The 22,466-nt window shown below is 42.2% G+C and overlaps 1 protein-coding gene across 1 annotated transcript; it reads left to right on the top strand.

Moving 5' to 3' along the window:
* The first annotated feature begins 846 nt into the window (after nt 1-846).
* Nucleotides 847-22,349, top strand: kif11 (kinesin family member 11). Its single transcript, XM_089012563.1, has 27 exons — nt 847-956; nt 1,081-1,156; nt 2,442-2,568; nt 2,650-2,747; nt 3,448-3,526; nt 3,589-3,774; nt 4,875-4,999; nt 5,076-5,166; nt 6,590-6,735; nt 6,800-6,896; nt 9,156-9,251; nt 9,338-9,426; nt 9,506-9,593; nt 10,751-10,824; nt 10,945-11,059; nt 12,221-12,292; nt 12,372-12,507; nt 13,731-13,903; nt 15,131-15,256; nt 15,333-15,488; nt 17,707-17,834; nt 17,924-18,084; nt 18,199-18,317; nt 18,918-19,140; nt 19,219-19,397; nt 20,951-21,061; nt 22,070-22,349. The coding sequence occupies exons 2-27, from the start codon at nt 1,083-1,085 to the stop codon at nt 22,178-22,180; spliced, it is 3,180 nt and encodes a 1,059-aa protein (XP_088868689.1). The 5' UTR covers nt 847-956; nt 1,081-1,082; the 3' UTR covers nt 22,181-22,349.
* Nucleotides 22,350-22,466: the final 117 nt, after the last annotated feature.

Below are 22,466 nucleotides of genomic sequence, written 5' to 3'. Positions count from 1 at the left end.
AACCTCTAAAGATGGAGGACACTGATTCGCTGTGGCGACCCCTTGAAGGGAAAATCCGAAAGGAAAAGAAGATTATTATAAATGAAATGTATTATGATGATGATGATGATGATGATTATTATTATTATATCATTTATGGTGTCGAAGATTCAGGGATGGTGTCGTTTATTTTACACGTGGCTGGACACACACACGTTGGAGACACGCAGTTGACTATGCGCGTGAGTGCATCACGCGGGGTCGAGTGAGTGGGTGGACCCCCTGAGCAGATGGACTAGTGCTCACCACCCCTCACCGAGGCATACAAACGTCCCAATGAGATTTTTTTCCGTGCTTGTTTTGGATGATCATGTTTATATCTCCATTGAAAAGTAACGTCAGATTTTTTTTGTTCCGTTTCTGGCTGCGATCTTGTGAGTTACAAGGTGTATTTTTCCTCCCCAGATTTTGAAACCATGTTGACGTGTATTTGTTGAATTTATTTAGGATAATGATCGAGTTTCTTTGAGGCACTTTGTTCCATTGGTGGTTGTAATTCAAGTGTTTTTTTCTGGAGTGGGGGGCGGGTGCACTGTTACTGTTATGGTTTAAAATAAATAAAAAATAAACAAATAATAATAAGAAAGTAATAATAATAATAATAATAATGACAAGAATAATGATAATTACAAGATAAAAATAATAATAATAATAATAACCCACCCAGCGGTATAAACAGTGATTCAAATTCCCATGATGCCCTGCGAGGAGAAGTCACATGTCCGCCTCGCCCAATAGAATGACCTTTCGAGTCTGGCTCTTCTGTGAATGGCTGAGCGAAATTTAAAAACTATTGATGCCGTTTGGGCGGCACACGTTTGTTTTCTCGCTGTAGTGGAGACGCGACCGAACGCATACAGACAAGAAATAAACAATATCTGAATATCTGCCGTGGGGTGACTTGAGAAAGACATTCGGTAAGTTTGATAAATGTCTCTAGTGTCTCGGGAGTTCCTTTAGCAAAGCGAGCGTAGTGAAAAACGGCTGTTAGGAACGCTGTCAAGTGTAGACGAAATCTGAAGTCATTTTGTGTCGCCGCAGTCATGACTTCAAATTACCCGGGTGCAGTCAAACGGGACGAAAAGGGGAGAAACATCCAAGTGGTCGTCAGATGCAGGTAATCTTCGTGTTTTTTTTTTTGTTCACTTGTCAGATTATCCCTGCCGTTATTTTCAAATGTCCAACTTTCTGCTTGTGTGTGCATGCGTGGAGTCAAGGGCCTGGCAATTTGAAAAAAAAAAACGTCTTGATCATAGTCAAAAGTCAAAGTCAGCTTTATTGTCAAATATGCTAATATACATGACATACAGCAGCGATGAAATTAATGTGGCTAAAAAAGACCGACAATTGACGATAGACAATACATGTAATTCCTGATATAGTCGTACCTGTCAAGCGGCCGTATTTTGTATTTTCTGTACGATTTTTGCACATTTTTAGATGTGTATGGAATACAAGAAATTTTGTACGGGAAAGGTAAAGATTTTTTAAATAAGTAAATACGTATCGCTACAAAGCGAAGTCAACCACCGAGAAAACAAGCCCGAGCGAAAAGTCTCGAGAAGAAACAAAATTTCCGAGAAGACAATTTCCGGTCAAGTGCAATTTTAATTTTAAAATCAGTTAAAGTAAATATTTTACCGTTTTTTTTTTAACCTTAATATCATTCATATTTTTATAAACATTATACATCGTAAGAAATTCATAAATCCCCTTAGAAACCAGCTTGTATAAAGTGTTAAAGAAAGTATTTAAAAAATATATATATATTTTTTACCACATCCTCATAAATCCTGTTTTTTTACTTTATGAATAGTGTGACTAATAGTCTCTATGCCTCAGTTCACAGCAATGCAGACAGCGAAAGAGCGTTTTCACTTGTATAATTATAAATTCGGGAATGGTCGCGAATGAGTTAATTCGGCCTGCGAAATCAAATCAAGCGGTTAATTGCCACAATGCTTGCTAACAGTTATTATTCTTGTCTTTAATTTAAAAAGTAGTTATTCATTAATCGGTTGTGCGCTCTATATGTAATATGTGGATGGGATTAAACATTCTAATGGCCAAATTCATAACCCCCAAGAGAAGAAACTGGAACAATAATGTGGCCCGCGGTAAAAAAAATGAGTTTGATACCGCTCATTTTTTTAGTTTTGAAATATTCAGTCAAGAATTGTGGCTGTTATTGTGGTTTATATACGACAATTTGAATATTTGATTGGAACTTTAGCAAACATCATGGCTCTTGACATGCTTGGATTTGTTTTCGCGGGCCGAATTAAATGATGTGGTGGCCCAGATTTGGCCATGGGGCCTTGACTTGGACACCGGTGGTCCAGCTGTGTAAATGTAACAAAATGATGGTATCTTGCATTCTGGTGCCCCCCCCTCCCCGACAGACCTTTCAACACAGTGGAGCGCAAGTCACACAACGTGATTGACTGCGACCCAAACAGGAAGGAAGTTGTGGTTCGGACGGCCGGTGTCAACGACAAAGCGTCCAGGAAGACTTACACCTTCGATATGGTAAGTTGATCGTCCATCTCCTCACTATTGTCATTCTGCTGACAGAACTTTAGCACCCGTGTTGTTGTTGGCATCCCGCAGGTGTTTGGACCCGCCGCCAAGCAGATCGACGTCTACCGCAGCGTGGTGTGTCCCATTTTGGATGAGGTCATCATGGGTTACAACTGCACCATATTTGCGTCAGTACACACAAGCGATAGCAAGTGCACACGCTAGCCGCTACGGAATTTCACAGCTAGTTCAATCAACACAAATTGCAAAGTCCTCCATAATTCAGTGATGTTGCCAGATATGGCAAATTCCTGGACACCGTTCTGTGACTGTAAAGTAACATTGAGAGTTTTGAAATGCGCTTATAAATGAAATGTATTATTATTAGTAGTAGTAGTATTATTATTATAATTTGCTAGCTATTTGCTATCTATAAGCTCTGTCTGGCTATCTGGCTGGCTGGCTAGCTATTTAGCTAGATATCTATTCACTATCTAGGTGCGTAGATAGTGATAGATAGCTAGGTATCTGTTGGCTAACGATTGCCTAGCTATCAAGCTTTCTATCTGTTTGAGTTCTGGGTTGAGTGAACGCTGGAGCGTGTGGCTGCCGCTGCTCACTCGCAGAAAAAAACTTATCCTGTTACTGTGAAGTGACCTTGAGAGCTTTAAAAGGCGCTTATAAATGAAATGTTTAGTATTATTTATTTATTTTTATTTATTATTATTATTAGTATTATTATCATTTGCTAGCTATTTGCTGGCACGTGTAGCTGCTGCTCCTCACCTGCAGAAAAACTTATGCTGTGACTGTAAAGTGACCGTGAGAGAATTGAAAGGAGAGAAATGAAATTTATTATTATTATTATTATTGGTTGATGCGTTGCAGTTACGGGCAGACAGGAACGGGAAAGACATTCACCATGGAGGGAGAACGAAGTCCGGGCGAGCAGTTCACTTGGGAGGAGGCAAGTTTGACACTCTCCTTCTAAGTAACCAAACGTTTCCTGACCGATTTGCTCTCATTCAGGACCCCTTGGCGGGCATAATTCCCAGAACCCTCCACCAGATCTTCGAGAAGCTGACAGAGAACGGCACCGAATTCTCTGTTAAAGTGTCCCTGTTGGAAATCTACAACGAGGAACTTTTCGATCTGCTCAGCCCCGGTGAGGATGTCAACGAGCGGCTGCAGCTCTTTGACGATCCCAGGAACAAGGTACAGTGACACCTCGGTTTACGAACCTCTTGGCTTACGAACGTTAAATTTATGAAAATTTTACCTTGGCATACAAACTATTTTTCGGGATAAACAGTAGCGCCACAATAAGTGATGTGTCGTTCGCGAACTAGCCCGTTCTCCTAACCAGAAAATGGCAGCTGACTTTTTTTGTCCTCTATTCCCTGCCCCCAGTCTTCGGTTAAAGCCACCTGATTGGTCAAGAACGCGGCAGTGAGGGGAGGTGGTTTAAACATTAAAGAGACAGGCAGACGACAGAGAAAGAGAGTGAGAAAATGATTTCAACTTTGATAGTTCAAAGGCACAGTGTAGACTGCAAGGTTAAAATATCCCATCAATCAGGCTCCACAAATAACCCGCACAAGCCACCTGTACACTTGATGCAAAAAGCTATCAACCCAGCCAAACAGAACACAAATGATGAGAAACAAGGTAAAATTCTCGCAGAGAAAGCACCTACAAGGGATCCTTCCTCAAGATGGTGAAGGAAGGCTACGTTCCTCATCAAGTGTTTCATGTTGATGAAACCGGTCACTCCATTCCATCAAGCCATCAACGACCATCACAAAGGTAAATGAAACCACTTTATTATACAGTACAGTTTATTTCTTTAATTATAATACCCGATCACATCGAGAAGCTGGTAAACGTCCGACACCTTCAAAGAAGTACAGATGACGGCTGAAGAAACCTTTTCATCGATGGACCACTCCTGTACGACTGACAGCTTACACATACATACCCTATTACATTTATTATACATATAATAAGATCTATTGTGTGTAGTTTTAAGGCTTAGAAAATTAGAAAGTATAAAATTATGTTTTATGGGGACCTGGGAACGGATTATTCTAATTTTAATGGTTTCCAATGGGAAATTAATTTTTGGGATACACACTTTTCGCCTTACACACTCTGTCTGGGAATGAATTAAGTTCGTAAGCCAAGGTATCACTGTAGGTTATTTTTTAAGCCGAAGGCAGTGGAGAGGAACGCCTAGCCGAAGCTTCCTCTCCCAACCAAAACCGCAACGGTTTTGGAAACGCGGCCAGCGCGCTAAGCTAATGTGTTGGCTGCAGCGAGGCATGGTGGTCAGAGGTCTGGAGGAGGTGACCGTCCACAATAAAGATGAGGTCTACCAGATCCTCGAGAGAGGATCCGCCAAGAGGAGGACGGCCTCCACGCTCATGAACGCCTACTCCAGGTTAGGAATCCCTTTCCGTCCATCTTGCTCTCCGAAAAGTTAGTGCGGCTTACACTTTTCTTGAATTTGTGTGCAGCCGATCGCATTCGGTCTTCTCGGTCACCATCCACATGAAGGAGATGACGTTGGACGGCGAGGAGCTGGTTAAGATTGGCAAACTCAACCTGGTAAAATGCAAACTTTTACAACGTCATCCTGAAAAGGCGATTCTGCCCTGAAAGGGCCAAACTCTGGAGGGAAAAAACAGATTTTTGTCGTAAAACGTTTGAAAGATCAATGTTGATTGATCATGATAGGAAAATGAAGGTTTGTGAAACACCCGTGATACTTTTTGGAGAAATTTCCATTTCACAACAGTAAAGTTATGAATGGAAGAGGAAAGAAAAGAAAGAAGTAGAAAAACAAAATATAGGAGCTGCTGGAAAGGCAGCCACCCTTGCGGCGCCATCTTGAAGTACAAAAAAATAAATAAATATGATAACACAAAGACACAGTCATTCATTCTCCAGCACTTGCTGCACCGTCTTTGTGACATGAAGTAGTTCTAGATGAAAGTGGTGGTGCCCTTGGTTTAAATTTAAAGTGTGATGCAAATGTATACAAATTCCACTGCGTCTTTAAACCAAGAGGCTGCCTGAGAGGAGTCAATAACGTAACTCATTCACATATATGTACAAAAATATGTCCCCTCATTGCCAGGGTTTTTGTCATTGTCACTTGAATTCCAGGCCCTACAGAATATTGAGTTTTAGGACTACATAAACATTCAATGCAGTGTTAGAAACCTTAGGCGCTCTTCCTTAATCAGAAAAAAATAGTTAATTCTTCACTCACTAAACATTACCCCAAATAGAACTGTATAGTGCCTCTTTGCCATTTTTTGTGATACTGGTGCAGCATGTAAAATTCCTCATGTGTTCTACATACTAGGCCAATAAAGATGATTCTGATTCTGAGATTCAATTTTAGGACTACATAAACATTCAATGAAGCGTAAAAAAACCCTGAAAAGCGTTAATTCCTAAATTATATTGGTCTGGAGTTATCTGAGCTTGAAATGAGGGCAGATGTACAAAATACAATGCAGCACATACATATTGGTTTATATACCGCTTTAACAACAGCTGAAGCTAGAACAAAGCGCTAACATGGACAAAAAGGAAATGTTGCCCCCTCATGGAAGGAAAAACACTTTGCCAGAGGTCTGACAAGCGCTTTATCGGCACCCCCGGCAAGAAAAATCAAAACCCAAACAAATTTGGGAATGGCGCTGAACGTCGCACTTTTCAATTCCCGAATAAATTCGGGAATGGCCGTGAATTAGTTAATTGTTAAATGATATGGTTTTGAAGTCATCTGAGCTTGAAATTTGGGCGGCTGGACAAAATACAATGCAGTACGTACATATTGGGTCATATAGCGCTTTAACAACAGCTGAAGCTAGAACAAAGCGTTAAAATGGAAAATGCTGCCCCCTTGTGGAAAAGACAAAACATTGCCAGAGGCCATGGCCAGCGCTTTATCGGCACCCAAGCATTAATAAAATAAAATTTTTGCTGCGTTTTTGTTTTGCGTTTGTGTCACGTCCAGGTGGACCTAGCGGGCAGCGAGAACATCGGGCGTTCCGGCGCGGTGGACAAACGGGCGAGGGAAGCTGGGAACATCAATCAGTCTCTGTTGACGCTGGGCCGCGTCATCACGGCTCTAGTGGAGAAGAGGCCTCATGTCCCGTACAGGTACGGCGTCCGTGCTCGATGCCGACGGTGGAGGTGACCTGGTTTGTTGACCGACTTCCTGTAGAGAGTCCAAGCTGACGCGCATCCTCCAAGACTCGCTGGGGGGGCGCACAAAGACCTCCATCATTGCTACCGTGTCGCCGTCCTCCAGTAACCTTGAGGTGCGTTTTTCATATTTTTCATTAACTCATTCATTGCCTGGCGATGTGCAAAAAAGTGTCCGCTCCAGGACACACTGAATATTGAGGTCTTGGACTATATATTACGTTTTCCAGCTATCTGTCTGGCTAGCTACTAAGCTATCTATCTATTTGCAATCTTTTAACTAGCTATCTGGCTGGCTATCTATTAGCTTAATAGCTATCTAGCTAGTTATCTATTAGCTAGTTAGCTCACTTTCTGTCTATTTCAATTACTTCAGGGTTGGTGAACGCTGGCGCATCTGGCAGCCGCTGCTCACCCGTAGAAAAACGTATCCTGTGACTGTAAAGTGACCTTAAGCGTTTTGAAAGACGCTTAGAAATGAAATGTATTATTATTATATAAACAATCAATACAGGGTAAGAAACCTGAGACTCTCTTCTGTTCGGGCAAATCGCTGTACGAACACTTCTCTTCTTAAAAAGAGTTAATTGCTGAATGATATGGGTCTGGAGTTATATGACCTTGAAATGAGGGCGGCTGTCCAAATTACAATGCAATACATAGATATTGGTTTATACAGCTCTTCACCAACAGCTGAAGTAGCAACAAAGCGCTAACATGGAAAAAAAGGAAATGCTGACCCCTTGTAGAAAAGAGAAAAAAAACATTTCCAGTGGCCATGGCCAACGCTTTATCGGCGCCCAAGCTAGAACAAAACGAAACCCAAACTAATTTGGGTATGGCACTCTACGTCATATTTTCAATTCCCGAATAAATTTGGGAATGGCAGTGAATGAGTTAATTCCTACGTTATATGGGCCTGGCGTTATCTGAGCTTGAAATGGGGGCGGCTGTCTACAATGTAATAGATATATATTGGTTTGTATAGCACTTTAACAACAATTGAAGCTGAAATAAAGGGCTAGCAGGGAAAAGGGGAAATGCTTCGCCCTTATGGAAGGGAAAAAACATTGCTAGATGCCATGGCCAGCGCTTTATCGGCACCCAAGCAAGAACAAACAAAACCTGAACGAATTCGGGAATGGCGCTCTGTCATATTTTCAATATCAGAATAAATTCGTGAAAAAGCAATGACAAAAAGCAACTAAAAAGATCTGGCTCTTTCGGCTCCCAAATGGCTTTTTTTTTTTTTTTTTTTTGCTTAAGGGACAACCGACGTCACTTTTTTGTTTCCTAACTGACATCACAAAAACGTTTTAGAGCATCTAAAATACCCAAAACATGCATGCGGTATGACATTTTTATTCAGATGCAAAACACCAATAAAAAAAATGACTTAAAGTGTCCAAAATCTGCAAAACAATTGAGCTGTGAATTGGGCATTTTCAGAAAGTCCCGCCGCCAGTTTGTGACATCACACCAAGACGTCTTGCATTGCTGGAGAATCAAAACAATGGCTTCAGATTCGGAGAAGATGCTTTTTTTGTTATATCCAGTTATGAATCTGATTCAAATAGTTCTGAGGAGGAAAGCCTACATGTTTGCAATCGATTAAAGAATTTATTCCCTGCCATTTTGAGGCAACATTGGGGGGAAATGGATCACCAAAAAAGAGGCAAAAAATGGCGACCGAGCTCCTGTGAGGAATTAATCAGCCCGTTTCCACAGGCTGATAAATTCCTTATATGGAGCTTGGTCTCCCTCTTCTGCCGCTTTTTAGTGCAACATGACGTTTTCAGACCAAACAAGCACAGCAAAATGCATTGACGTGATGGAAGGACTCCTACAATGTGTCCTTTTTTTTCGGTCAGGGACGTTCCTTCAGTGACGTCACGTCACCAACTCAAAAACAGGACTTCCGGAATATTCAGCGCGAGTCTTAAAACGTAAAATATAGCTATATGCGGTGGAATCTTATTAAAATACATTCAGTAGAAGTTATTTGAAGCCATTTTACAAATTATGGACACAACCGTTGTCACAAGACGTCGGTTGTCCTTTAAATTAATTTACTAAAATGATATGTATAATGAATTACAAATGCTAAAAATATACATCATTTAAAAAATTATGTGGCTTTATTAATATTTCTGCGTGTATCTGTTTATTTGCGTGTTTCTGTGTATTTCTCTGCGTGTATACCTACCACGGATTTTGACCAATCACGTGCGGCTTTAACCGAAGGGGAGGAGGAGTCGGCTCCTAATTAAGAATCGTTCACTTCAAAGACTGAGATCCGGTTCGTTCGCGAATGACACATCACTATTCCTGACACCCGTCACGTATTTTGTGCCCGCCTTTTCCGCCGTGTTCAGGAGACCCTCAGCACGTTGGAATACGCCAGCAGGGCCAAGAACATCATGAACAAGCCCGAAGTCAACCAGAAGCTCACCAAGAGGACGCTGATCAAGGTGGCCTTTTCGCTTCCTGTCATGTGACCGTTGGGCAACCAGTGAGCGACTTGTAACACAACCGTTGCCTTTTTGTCCATGTTCAGGAATACACGGAGGAAATCGAGCATCTCAAGCGAGACCTGGCCGCCACCCGGGACAAAAACGGCGTCTACCTGTCCATGGACAACTACACGTATGCGCCGCCGCGATGTCCTTGTGTCTGAACAGGTGCCTTTTTTTTTTTCTTTTTTTTTTAAAGTGATGCTTTTCAGGAACATGATGGAGCAGATCACCGCCAACAACGAAAGCATCCTGGAGTACACCGAACGCATCGCCTTCCTGGAGGACGAGCTGAAGAAGGTATACATTGAGATTAATTCAAATCAAGATGAATCCAATCGAGATTAATTCAAATCAAGATGAATCAAATTGAGATTAATTCAAATCAAGATGAATCGAATCGAAATGAATCCATTTGAGGTAATTCAAATCAAGATGAATCCAATCGGGGTTAATTCACATCAAGATGAATCCAGGCAGTATTAATTCAAATCAAGATGAATCCAGTCGGTATTAATTCAAATCAAGATAAATCCAATCGGGATTAATCCGATCGGGATTCATTCAAATCGAGATGAATCCGATCGGGATTAATTCCTAATCGAGATGAATCCGATCTGGATTAATTCCTAATCGAGATGAATCCAATCAGGATTAAATCAAATCAAGATTAATCCAATCAGGATTAATTCAGATCAAGATTAATCAAATCAGGATTAATTCAAATCGAGATGAATCCGATTGGGATTAATTCAAATCGAGATTAATCCAATCTGGATTAATTCAAATCAAGAAGAATCCAATCGGGATGCAAAGTGTCCTTATGAGTTTTAAAAGGCGCTTAGAAATGAAATGGATTATTATTATAAAATTAATCCGATCAAGATTAATTTATTCACTGCCATTTGTAAATGTATTCAGGAATTGAAAATATAACAGCGCCATTCCCGAATTTTTTTTTTATTTTTTTTTTTTTTTTTTTTTTTTTTTTCATGCTTGGTTGCCGATAACGCGCTGGCCATTGTGTCTGGCAATTTTTTTTCCTCTTCCATTAGGGGGCAACATTTGCCTTTTTTCCATGTTAGCGGTTTGTTCCAGCTTCAGATGTTGTTAATGCGCTATATAAACAAATATGTATGTATCGTATTGTAATTTTTACACCTGTCCTCTTCAAGATCATATAATTCCAGATCATATCCTTTAGGAATTAACTTTTTTTGCTGATTAAAAAGAGAGTCTAAAATATGTAACGCTGTATTCAATGTTTATGTAGTCCTGGAACTCAATATTCTGTGGGTGCTGCAATTCGGGAGACAATGACAAAAAACCCTGGCACTGGAGTGGACACATTTTTGCACATCGTCTGGCAGTGAATGAGTTAATTCGATTGAGATGAATCCATTTGTCAAAGCGGGTTCAATCCTGATCTAATGCCGATTACCCGATGGTCCGTGCAGATCGGCGACCTGTTTATGGACAGTAAAAACAAACTGGAGGAGTTTGTCTCCGACCTGCACTACAGCCAGGAAAGGTGAGGACCCTCCGGCCTCTCCGACGACCACAAAATAGACGCCTTCAGCATCACCCCGGAAAATCGATTGCCAACGGTCCAAACGCCTCACCTGTCTCTGTCTGTCCGTCCATGGCGTAGACTGGAAGAAACCAGTCGCAACCTGGAGGCCACCAAAGAAAAACTAACCCAGGAGGAGTTCATCAATAGCGAACTACACGCGGCTCAGGAGAATCTCCACAACGCCGCCACGCAGGTGCCAACTCCAATTTTATCATACGAGGGGTAACCCGGGCTGGCGACAAGCTACTTTTTTAGTATCGGACTTGCACTACATCTGTCGTACAGGAGTGGTCCATCGATGAAAAGGTTTCTTCAGCCGTCATCTGTACTTCTTTGAAGGTGCCGGACGTTTGGCTTCTTATCCAAGAGGCTACGTTGGCGAACTAAAATTTGCTGGTGGTTTTGGCCCTATATATATACCCCTACTGTGCCAGACTCTGCTATGATAGGTCCCTGCTCTCAGGTTGGGGGGAGCAGAGGACTATTCCCAGAGGCAACACTGATTACTTCTATTGTCCTGCCTGATTATGGGGTCTACATTGGCCTGATTGCCCCATTTGCTCTGGTATCACCTCATCAGCACAACTAAGCCCATGTGGTCTAAGAATAGATGGTTTGAAAGGGGAGTAAAAGAAGCTATTTTCATAAAAAAAGCAAAACGCTTGACTAAATCGCCATGGTGGGGTAAGGTTTAATTTGGATCGTTCTTACAACAGACTTCCTTTCGCTCCTCATCCGAAGAGCCTCGTCAACGAGCTAAAATTGTGCTGTTAGCTCTGTCCCTATATAAATCCCTAATGGACACCGCCAGACCTCTGCTCTGATAGGTCTTGGCTCTAAGGTCGGGGGGGGGGGCAGTGGACTACTCCCTGAAGCTAATCTTATTCCTTATTTTGTTCTGTCTGATTACCTCTAATGTTCTACGCCTGGCTCTGATTGCCCCATTAGCTCTGGTATCACCTCAATAAGTCATGCTGGTCTCACCTCATCAGTCTTGCTGATAAGGTGATAAAGGCAAATGCAATCCAATACCAAAGCTAATGGGGCAATCAGAGCCAGGCATAGACAATTAGAGGTAATCAGACAGAACTAAAGGAATAATCAGATTAGTTTCAGGGAGTAGTCTACTGCTGCCCCAACCTTAGAGCAGGGACCTCTCAGAGCAGAGGTCTGTCCATTAGAGATATAGCGGCAGAGTTACCAGCGAAATTTTAGTTCGCTGACGAAGCTTTTCGGATGAGGAGCGAAACGTCAGACACTTTCAAAGAAGTACAGATGACAGCTGAAGAAACCTTTTTATCGATTATCGATTCTTGATATATAATAATAATAAATGAAATCGGTGCGTTTGCAGCTGCTGAACACTGCGGACACCAGTACCTGCGACGTCTTGGGTCTGCACGCCAAGCTGGACAGGAAGAAACTGGTAACGCCGATGACTCTTTTCTGGCGGCCATTTTGACATGTTAGCCATTTTCTTTGGTCATTTTTTGCGGCACACGCAGGTGGAGCTCCACAACGCGACGGCCCAGCAGAGCTTCGCTGAGCGCATGGCGGCGGCCTTAGGCGACGTGCAGCTCGGCGTCCGGCGGCAAGGCGACAGACATCGGCACGTCCTCAGCAGCTATTCTAGAGCTGTCGGTACGAACGCCGTGCTATTTACGCCTCACTTCCTCATAATGTGCCGCGTTTCTGTAACGATTCTGGTGCGTCGAATGAATGAAAGATTCCTAATATGGGAAACTGAATTTGGAATTGTAGTCCTAAATGACAAGGCAGCTGTGGAGAAAGAGACACAGACAAATGAAAACAGCTGAAAATGCATATTATGGCATGAGACAGCCTAAGGCCAATGAGGTCTTTCAGGAGCCTAATAATAGAGCCCAAGAGTCTGCCCTTCCTGGAGCAAAGCACATCCATTTGATCTACTCGAAATTGATTATCTGAATAATCTATAGTTGATAGAGCTGAAATTCAGGCAATTGGTATGCTATCCTGTGCGCTTACATTTACCCATGTAAAAAGCATAAAAGCTATTAATTTATTTATTTTTTATTTATTTTCCTATTTTGTGTGCGTTTGTAGCTATTAATTTATTTATGTGTATTTATTTATTTTCCTATTTTGTGTGCGTTTGTATGCATGGTTTTGTTTTTGTTTGCTTGTTTGTTTTTATGTATCTATTTATTTTTATTTATTAAGTTATTTATTGACTTTATTTATGTATTTATTTATCTATTGTGTGCGTGTGGTTTTTGTTCTTGGGTTTGTTTTTGCTTGTTTTTACATATCTATTTAGTTATTCATTTAGTTTATTTATGTATGTATGTATGTATGTATTTCTGTATTTATTTATCTATTGTGCTTCATGTATGTGGTTTTGTTTTTGTGTTACTTAGTTGGTTTGTTTTGTTTGTATTATTATTACCATTTTCAGAAAGGTAGATGCTCAAAATATTTTAACTGGAGGATGGGGCATCTTGGGGGACTTTGAAGTTCTGTTTGTGATATAATATAGGGAAAGGGATGCCCATTTCACAGTAAGATCAGAGCATTGTCATTAAACAGTAAGTACAGTTTTGCTTTTTTGATTGTCACTGTGCCGATGACCATTTTGTCTTTGGGAGCCTTTTACTGAGCAAGTTGCTTTTTCTGTAGCCACAAAGGAACATAAGTCTTCTTGTGCCGGTCCCAAGCCTGAATAAATATAGAGGGTTGTTTCACCGAGGGCATTCAATGTAAATGCTTGGCCAAAACGAAGGGAAAAGTCGAACGGAAATGCAGAAGTCCTAAATGACTACAAAAATGGCCGCCGCACCATCAAGTGGATCGTGAAATGTCTGGTCATGTGACCTGTTCCCTAGACGGTGTTCTGGCGGACAATGCGGCGGCGCTGGCCCACGCGGTGACCAGCATGGAGGGCCTGGTGGGCGACGTGGGGCGGCTGCTGGCCGAGGGGATGGCGCGCTGGCAGGAACGCGTCGCTCACCAACTCCACCTCAGCGAGAAGGACAACGAGGCCATGCAGGAGCTTCTGGTGAGCAAAAAACGTGGGACGCGTTTACGTTTACTGTTGAGATAGAGCAACTTGATGTCATGGCATAAAAATATAGTACAGTCAAAACTTGGTTTTCAACCAAGAATTCAGTTTTTTTTAATGCATCAAAAATGGGTTCTCGAGCAAACTGAGCGCACCTGAACGCACCACTGGACTCCCCTCCGCTTCCTTTACGTCACTTCCTCGTGTCAAGTCTCATTGTGACCAATACATTTCATTTATAAGCGCCTTTCAAAACTCTCAAGGACACTTTACAATCACTGTCAACTTGTGATAGAGATTAGAGAATAAGGAGTTATCATATGTTGTCATTTTTTTACACAGGTTTGTCTATTCGTTTGAATCCGTTTTCTCAATCGGATGAGGTTTTCTAAGTATGAAAGTAAATTGAAGCCGATACATCAAAACATTCAGTACGAGAGGCGAGATGATGAACCCAAACTGATGATTGTCGTCTCCATCTGAGATGCGATTCACGTATTGAATACAAGGAAAGAAAATGCGCATCCAATAAACGTTGAGGCTTGAGACATTTTTTTTGTATTCCTGTTTTGTTTAAAACATGATATCACTTACAAAAATGCTCATTTCAAAGGCGTCGATGTGGTCTAATACAGTCGGTGTTGATGATAATAATAATACATTACATTGTAAGCGCCTTTCAAAGCTCTCAAGGACAGCACTACACTACAGCACAGGTGTCAAAGTCAAGGCCCGCGGGCCAAATCCGGCCCGCCACATCATTTTTTTCGGCCCGCAAAAGCAAATCAAACTTGTTAAATTCCATTATGATTGCTAAAATCGGAGCCAAAATTTCATATTTTTGGATGTCAACCACAATAAAAGTCATTATTCTTGACTTCAGATTTGAAAACGAGTTATTAATTAATTTGCTGTGTGCTCTACATGTAATATTTGAAGGGATTTAAACATCCCCCAAATTCATAACGGCCCTCGAGAGGAAACCATAACTACAATGTAGCCCGCGGCAAAAAATGACCTTGACACCCCTGCTTTACAGTCACCGGCAAGCACAGGTACTATAATAAATAAAATACAATCACAAAGCGAATCCAATAAATAAAATCTCTGCTGGTCAACTATGGGATAGCAGACATAAACAAATGTATCAGCAGCATTTACAGAGCACATAACTTTCTTTCGTTCTTTTTTTCTTTTCTTTTTCTCCGCTGCCCACGTACGAAGGAAGAGCACCGGCGAGACACCGAAGAGGTCCTCCAGGTTCAGACTCTGACGGGTCTTTCGGTGCTCCAAGAACTGAACGCCTCCATCAGATCCACCCTAGAGGCACAGCGAGCTCTGGCCGACGAGGTTGTCAAGTCTGAAAAAAGTACAATAAGAAGAAAGCAAAGTTTGTTGATGTCGACTCGTTCCGGCACTTTGTCAGGTGGAGGCCATGAAGGAGACGGACAAGTTCTTCAACGGCCTGATTGTAGACCTGGCGGCTCTGCGGGAGTCCACCCTGCAGGACGTCAACGCCCTGCAGGACCAGCGGCGCCAACTGGAGGAGAAGATTCGAACGTCTCAGCAGAGGAACCAGGAGGTATTTTTGCCTTTAGCTAACCAACAAACACGACAGATTTGAACCAAAATTCTCTTTAAAGGACAACCGACACCTCCGGACAAGTTGCGTCCATAATTTGTAAAATCACTTCAAATGACTTCTACCGAGCGCATTTTACAAAGTTTCACCGCATATAGCTATATTTTACCTTTTAAGACTTGCGCTGAATATTCAGGAAGTCTTGTGTTTCGAGTTGATGACGATCCCCTACGTGACGTCACATTTGGATTGCCCCTGACCGAGAAGGTGACACACAATGCATTACGGGTACTTTTTTTCGTCTGAAAACACCGTGTTGATCTCGAAATTAGAAGGAAAACTACATAAATAACATGATGGTAAATCGTTGTGTGGCAGCCAATTGCGGTAACACGCATTAAGAAGGTGTAAGTTTAGACAAATTCCCACCGGGCAAATCAGCCATTTCCAACGGACCAAAGCAGTAGGGAACCAGCACCATCTTGTGCATTTTCTGGGGTGCTACATTGGAGTCCAGATCTTCACCGGTTTTATCGCTTGCAGACGGCTCGAATGGATATGGAAGGACTTCTTTAATCGATTGCAAACATTTATGCTTTTCCTCTTCAGAACTATTGGAATCATATTCATAACTATAATAATATTAATAATAATAATAATAATACATTTAATTTCTAAGCGCCTTTCAAAACTTTCAAGGACACTTTACAGGCACTGGATTATTTATTTATTTATTTATTTGTGCGAGTGAGCAGGTGTAGCCATTTACGCCAGCGTTCACTCTGCCCGGAAATAACACAGCAGCAAAGTTATGAAAGAAAGAGGAAAGGAAAGAAAGAAGTAGAAAAACAAAATACAGGAGCTAAATAAATAATATTCAAACGGAGACGATGAGATGGTCATCATGGAAAACGCTGAAGACTACATGGAGTTAATGTTTGATTTTTGCATGCACACCGGAATCCAGAAGCAGATGGAGGCCTTCAGTGGTAGACACACACAATCGGGTTCCAGGGCTTGACTCGCAAGGTCCATTAAATAATAAAACATTACAGTTTGTTTTATAGTACTTTACAAATGACCGTTTATGCTGTAGGGTTAAAAATTGCTTTTAAAAAGTTGCTTTTTCGACTTGGAACAGATTAATTTTTTAACATTGATTATAGTGGAAAGTTATATTTCGGTTTTTGAACAAATCTGTTTGCGAACAGGTTTCTGGAACATATTAGGGTCAAAAACCGAGGTATCACTGTTGTCCTTTCATAACTTTGCTGCTGTGTTACTTCCGTGGAGAGTGAACGCTGGCGCGAATGGCTCCCGCTGTTCACCCACAAAAAAAAAATCCTGTGACTGTAAAGTGTTTTTGAGGCTTTTGAAAGGCGCTTAGAAATTAAATGTATTATTATTATAACTGGATGAGTAACAAGATAACATCTCTGAATCTGAACTCTCGAAGCCATTGCTTTGATTCAGGAGCATGGCAGTTTGTGAAGGAGTATCCTGGCGTGACGTCACGAACAAGGGGGCGGGACTTTCTGAATCTCTCCAGTTCCGAGCTAATTTTGTGGCAGTTTTGGGACTCTAAGTCATTTTTATTGGTGTTTTGCATTTTACTAAAAAATATCAGCCTGTGTGTTTTGGTATTTTAGATGCTATAAAACATTTTTCTGATGTCAGTTAGGAAACAATATATGATTCAAAATAAATCTGAAGAGGGAAGCATAAATGTTTGCAATCGATTAAAGACGTTCTGCCCGCTCATTTTGAGGCATCAAGATTGATGTGTTAGCACCCAGAGAAAAAGCAGAAGATGGCGCCAGAGCTCCGTTGATTTGTCTGCTTGGAATTTGTGTCAGCGAATATCAAATAGTTGTCTTGATGCAACACACGATTCACCATTGCATTATTTCTGTGTTTTCCTTCTAATTTCGCCATCAACACGAAGTTTTCAGACCAAACAAAGTACCGCAAAATGCATTGTGTGTCCTTTCTCGGTCAGGGGCGTTCCTTCCGTGACGTGACGTCAGGACTCGTCACCAACTCAAAAACACTTCCTGAATATTCAGCGCGAGTCTTAAAACGTAAAATATAGCTATATGCGATGGAATCTTTGTAAAATACGCTCAGTGAAAGTCATTTGAAACGATTTTACAAATTATGGACACAACTTGTCCGGAGGCGTCGGTTGTCCTTTAAGGCTTCCCTTCTTCTCCCCCAGAGAACCAAACGGACCATCCAGATGCTCAACCAGCTAGCCACGGAGGCGTACGAGGACTACGAGGAGCTTTGCTCGCTCTCCGGAGGTCTAAAGACCCCCCTTGATCGCCTCGGAGACAACCTGAGCAGGTGAGTCCGCCGTGGACGCGCTTTGGGTCCAACAACAAAACATCCGGCGGCCTCAATCACAACCGGCCTGTCGTGTGCGTGTTCCTCAGTGGGTACAACTCTTTGGAACGTCAGGGGTCCGCACACGCGGACCTGCTGCGCTCCACTTCCTCGTCCCTTTCCTCCGCGCTGCGACTCCAGGTGGACGACAGCCGGGAGATCCTGCAGGAGGCCGACGGGTACCGCGAGCGACTCTCGAGCAGCGTTTTGGGTACGAGGAGTCTCTCCTGTCCCGTTTTGAGTCGACTCCATTGTGCGCTAATATGAAAAATCGGCACTGTGACGTGTTTCTAACTTGGTTCCGGGGTTCCTCGCATGTGTCCAGGTTTACTTCAACGGGACCAGGACTGGCGCTCAGCACTGGAGCGGCACGCCGACAAACGAATCCAGGAGCAGTTGTCGTTGGCGGCTGAGGAGTCCGCTCACGCGGAGACCCTGGTTGAGGTACGGGCGCCTGTCTGAGCTCTCGAGGTCACTTTACACTCACGGGATACATTTTGCTGTGAGTGAGCAGCGGCAGCCACGCGCGCCAGCATTAACTCAACCTGGACGTAACTCAAATAGATGGAAAGCTAGCTAGCTCGTCAATAGATAGCTAGCTAGATAGCCAATAGATGGCAAATAAGGAGCAAATCGCTAGCTAGCTAGTGTAGCCAGCTTGATAACTAGCCAGATAGCTAATTGGGTAAACTTAGTAGAAATACAGTATGTAACAATTGATGGTGGAACTATTAGAACAATTTTTAATCCGTTCCAAGATATCTCAATCAGACACCTTTTTTTAATTGTGATTTTGTTTTAATTAATGTATTTATTTTTTGTGGATATCTCAGCCAAACATGTCTGCTTTTTAATTAAAAAAAATATTCATCAACACTAATGCCTCGGTCATAAAGAGGAAGTGACTTTTAAGGAAGCGTAGGGGAGTCCAGTGGTGCATTCAGGTACGCTCAGTTTGGTTGGGAACCCAATTTCGGTTGCAGACCGAGGCATAAAAAAAAGCACACGGGCTTCCTTGTCACTCACTCTCTCTCTCTCCTCCAGAGCGTGAAGACGGCCGCTGCCGAGCAGCTTCATACGCTAGCGGCGGCGCAAAAGGCCCACCAGGAGGGGATGAAGAAAACCCTGGAGAAGACGCGCAGCCAAACCTCCTCGGACGCCGCCGCCCTGGACCGGCAAGAGGCGGACATCCGCGAGCAACTGAACGCCGGGCAGCGGCTGGTCCAAAACTTCCTGGAGGAGGAGCTGCGTCACGATGTTCCCACCGGTAAAATATTTCATATGCCGACGAACAATTTAGCCATTCATCACATTTATTATGACCTGCGACACTTTGACCCTTCAGGTCAGACACCGCAGAGGCGGGACTTTGTGTACCCGCGCCAGGTGACCAAGATATGGAGCCGTGCGGAGATGCTGGAGAATCTCAGGAGACAACAGGAAGAGATGCTGAAGGCCTCCACCCAAGACGACGAGCAAGAGCGTGGCCACGACTCCGGGGATGACGACGACAAAAGCAGCCAGGTGGGGACGGCAATCTTTAGTGTCAAGTCTTTCTTCCGTGCGATAGAAATCAAGTTGATTTGTTAGCTGGCTGGTAGATAGAAACGATAGCTAAGTTGCTAGCGAGCTGATATAAATTTGATAGATAGATAGAAGGATAGAATCGCTCTCTGATAGAAATAGAGTTGATTGTTAGCTAGTTGGTAGAGAGACAGAATCGATAGCTAGCTAAATAGCAAGCTAGTTGAAAGAAACAGAGTTGCTTGTTAGCTGGCTGGTAGATAGAATCGATAGTTAGCCAAGTAGCTAGCGAGCTGATATAAATTTGAAAGGTGGCTGATAGAGAGAGACAGAATAGAGTTATAGTTAGCTGGCTGGGGGATATAATCAATAGCTAGCGAGCTGATATGGATTCAATAGGTAGCTGATAGATTGAGATTCGCTAGCTGATAGAAAAAAAAGGTGATTGTTAGCTAGCTGCTAGATGGACAGAATCGATAGCCTGCTAGGGAGCCAATAGAAATAGTTGATCGTTAGCTGTCTAATAGACTGAATCAATAGCTAGCGATCTGAGATAGATTTGATAGGTAGCTGATAGAGATAGATTCGCTAGCCGATAGAAATAGAGTTGATTGTTAGCTAGCTGCTAGATAGACAGAATCGATAGCTCGCTTGATAGCTGATAGAAATAGAGTTGATCGTTAGTTAGCTGGTAGATAGACGGAATCAATAGCTAGCTAAACAGCGAGTGAGCTGATTTAGATTTGATAGGCAGCTGACAAAGAGAGGCAGAGATTCGCTAGCTAGCTTATAGAAATAGATGATCGTTAGCTAGCTGTAAGATACGGAATCAATAGCTTGCTACATAGCTGATATAAATGCGGTTGATTGTGAGCTAGCTACTAATAGCCGATAGAAATAAGGTTGATCGTTAGCTGGCTGGTAGATAGACAGAATCAATAGCTAGCTAAATAGCTCATGAGCTCATCTAGATTTGATCAGTAGCTGATAGATAGAGATTCGCTAGCTGATAGAAATACAATTGATTGTTAGCTAGCTGCTAGACAGAATCGATAACTAGCTAGATAGCTGATAGAAATAGAGTTGATCATTAGCTGTCTGGTAGATAGACAGAATCAATAGCTAGCGAGGTGATATAGATTTTGATAGGTAGCTAGCTGATAGATAGAGAAAGATTCGCTAGCTGATAGAAATAGAGTTGATTATTAGCTAGCTGCTAGACAGACAGAATCAATAGCTAGCTAGATCGCTGAAAGAAATAGAGTTGATCGTTAGCTGGCTGGTAGATGAACAGAGTCAATAGCTAGCTAAATAGCTAGTGAGCTGATCTAGATTCGATAGGCAGCTGACAGAGAGAGATTCGCTAGCTAGCTGATAGAAATAGAGGCTCATTAGCTAGCTTTAAGATACAGAATCAATAGCTAGTTAAGTAGCAAGCTACCTGATATTGTTGTGCTTTGTTTCGGGCTTAAAATGTATAAGCAGGCTATGTGTGAAAGGGGTGATTGGGGGTGGTAAATGGCCGGCTCGCTTTGATCCCGCGCTGTGTACAGGGCTCCCTGGAGGACGACCTGAGCACATGCAATGAGAGCATAACCACAGAGGGCTCCTTCGTTGACGAGAACCTGGTCATCAACGAGACCAGGCGGCGTCCGTTCTTCTTGGTGAGCCCGTCGCAACAGAGATGTGCATCAAAATACAGTGATACCTTGGTTTACGAACCCATTGGCTTCCGAACTTTTCGGTTTATGAACCTTAAATTTACAAAAATAGTTCGTATGCCTATGTACAGGCATACGAACTATTTTTCGGGAAACACACGGAGCGCCACAATGAGTGATGTGTTGTTCGCGAACGAGCCCGTTCTCCGAACAAGAAAATGGCAGCCTATTGTTTTTGTCCTATATTCCCTGCCCCCAGTCTTCAGTTAAAGCCACGTGATTGGTCAAGAATGCAGCAGTGAGTGGGGGGGGGGTTTAAACATTAAAGAGACAGGCAGACGACAGAGAGAAAGAGTGACAAAATGGATAGAAAACTGTGAAATTTGAACTCATTTCAACTTTGATATTTCAAAGGCAAAGTGTAGACTGCAAGGTTAAAATATCCCATCAATCGGGCTCCACAAATAACCCACACAAGCCATCTGTACACTTGATTCAAAAAGCTATCAACGCAGCTAAACAGAACATAATTGATGAGGAACTAGGTAAAATTATCGCAGAGAAAGCACCTACCTACAAGGGATCATTCCTCAAGATGGTGAAAGAAGAAGGCTACGTTCCTCATCAAATGTTTAATGCTGATGAAATCGGCCACTCCATTCCATCAAGCCATCAACGACCATCACAAAGGTAAATAAAATGACTATTATACAGTACAGTTTATTTATTTAATAATACCATAGCACATTTATTATACATAAAATAAGTTATATTTTGTGTAATTTTAAGGCTTACCTAGTTGAAATTTATGTTTTATGGGGACCCGGGAACGGATTATTCTTATTTTAATGGTTCCTATGGGAAATTAATTTTTGGGATACACACTTTTCCCCTGACACACTCTGTCTGGGAACCAATTAAGTTTGTAAGCCAAGGTATCACTGTATGCGTGCATGTGTGCAGTTTCCAATAATAAGAATCGATTTTTGGTCTGATTTGAATGTGCTCCAGCAAAAGAAGGCCAGGAAAAATGAGGGCAAGATCCCAAGCAAACCCAAAGTGTGCGACGACGTTGAAATCACCCTACAGAAGTCTCGATTCCCGCTGCGCAGTCACAACTGAACTCAAGCTTATTCCCGTTTTGGCTTTTAGCTGCTAGTTAGCGTTTCGTTTTTGATGAATGTGTCTGTTTTAATCTGTCATATTTTTAACAAATTCATGTTTTGTGGTTGTACTTTTTTTTATGATGAAACGAGTAACAGTTGTGCCGATGAATAAAAGTCATTTCAAAACCCAAGAGAAAAGTGGCCCCATTACCTAAATTTCGATTGTTTTATTCCTCCTTTACAACAATAATAATAATACATTTCATTTCTAAGCGCCTTTCAAAACACTCATGGTCACTTGA

The sequence above is a fragment of the Hippocampus bargibanti genome, linkage group LG13, assembly GCF_051943395.1.
Source record: "Hippocampus bargibanti isolate YZ-2025 linkage group LG13, ASM5194339v1, whole genome shotgun sequence".
NCBI lineage: Eukaryota > Metazoa > Chordata > Actinopteri > Syngnathiformes > Syngnathidae > Hippocampus > Hippocampus bargibanti.
The sequence above is the reverse complement of the archived record's forward strand: the minus strand, read 5'-3'. Positions and strand labels throughout refer to the sequence as shown.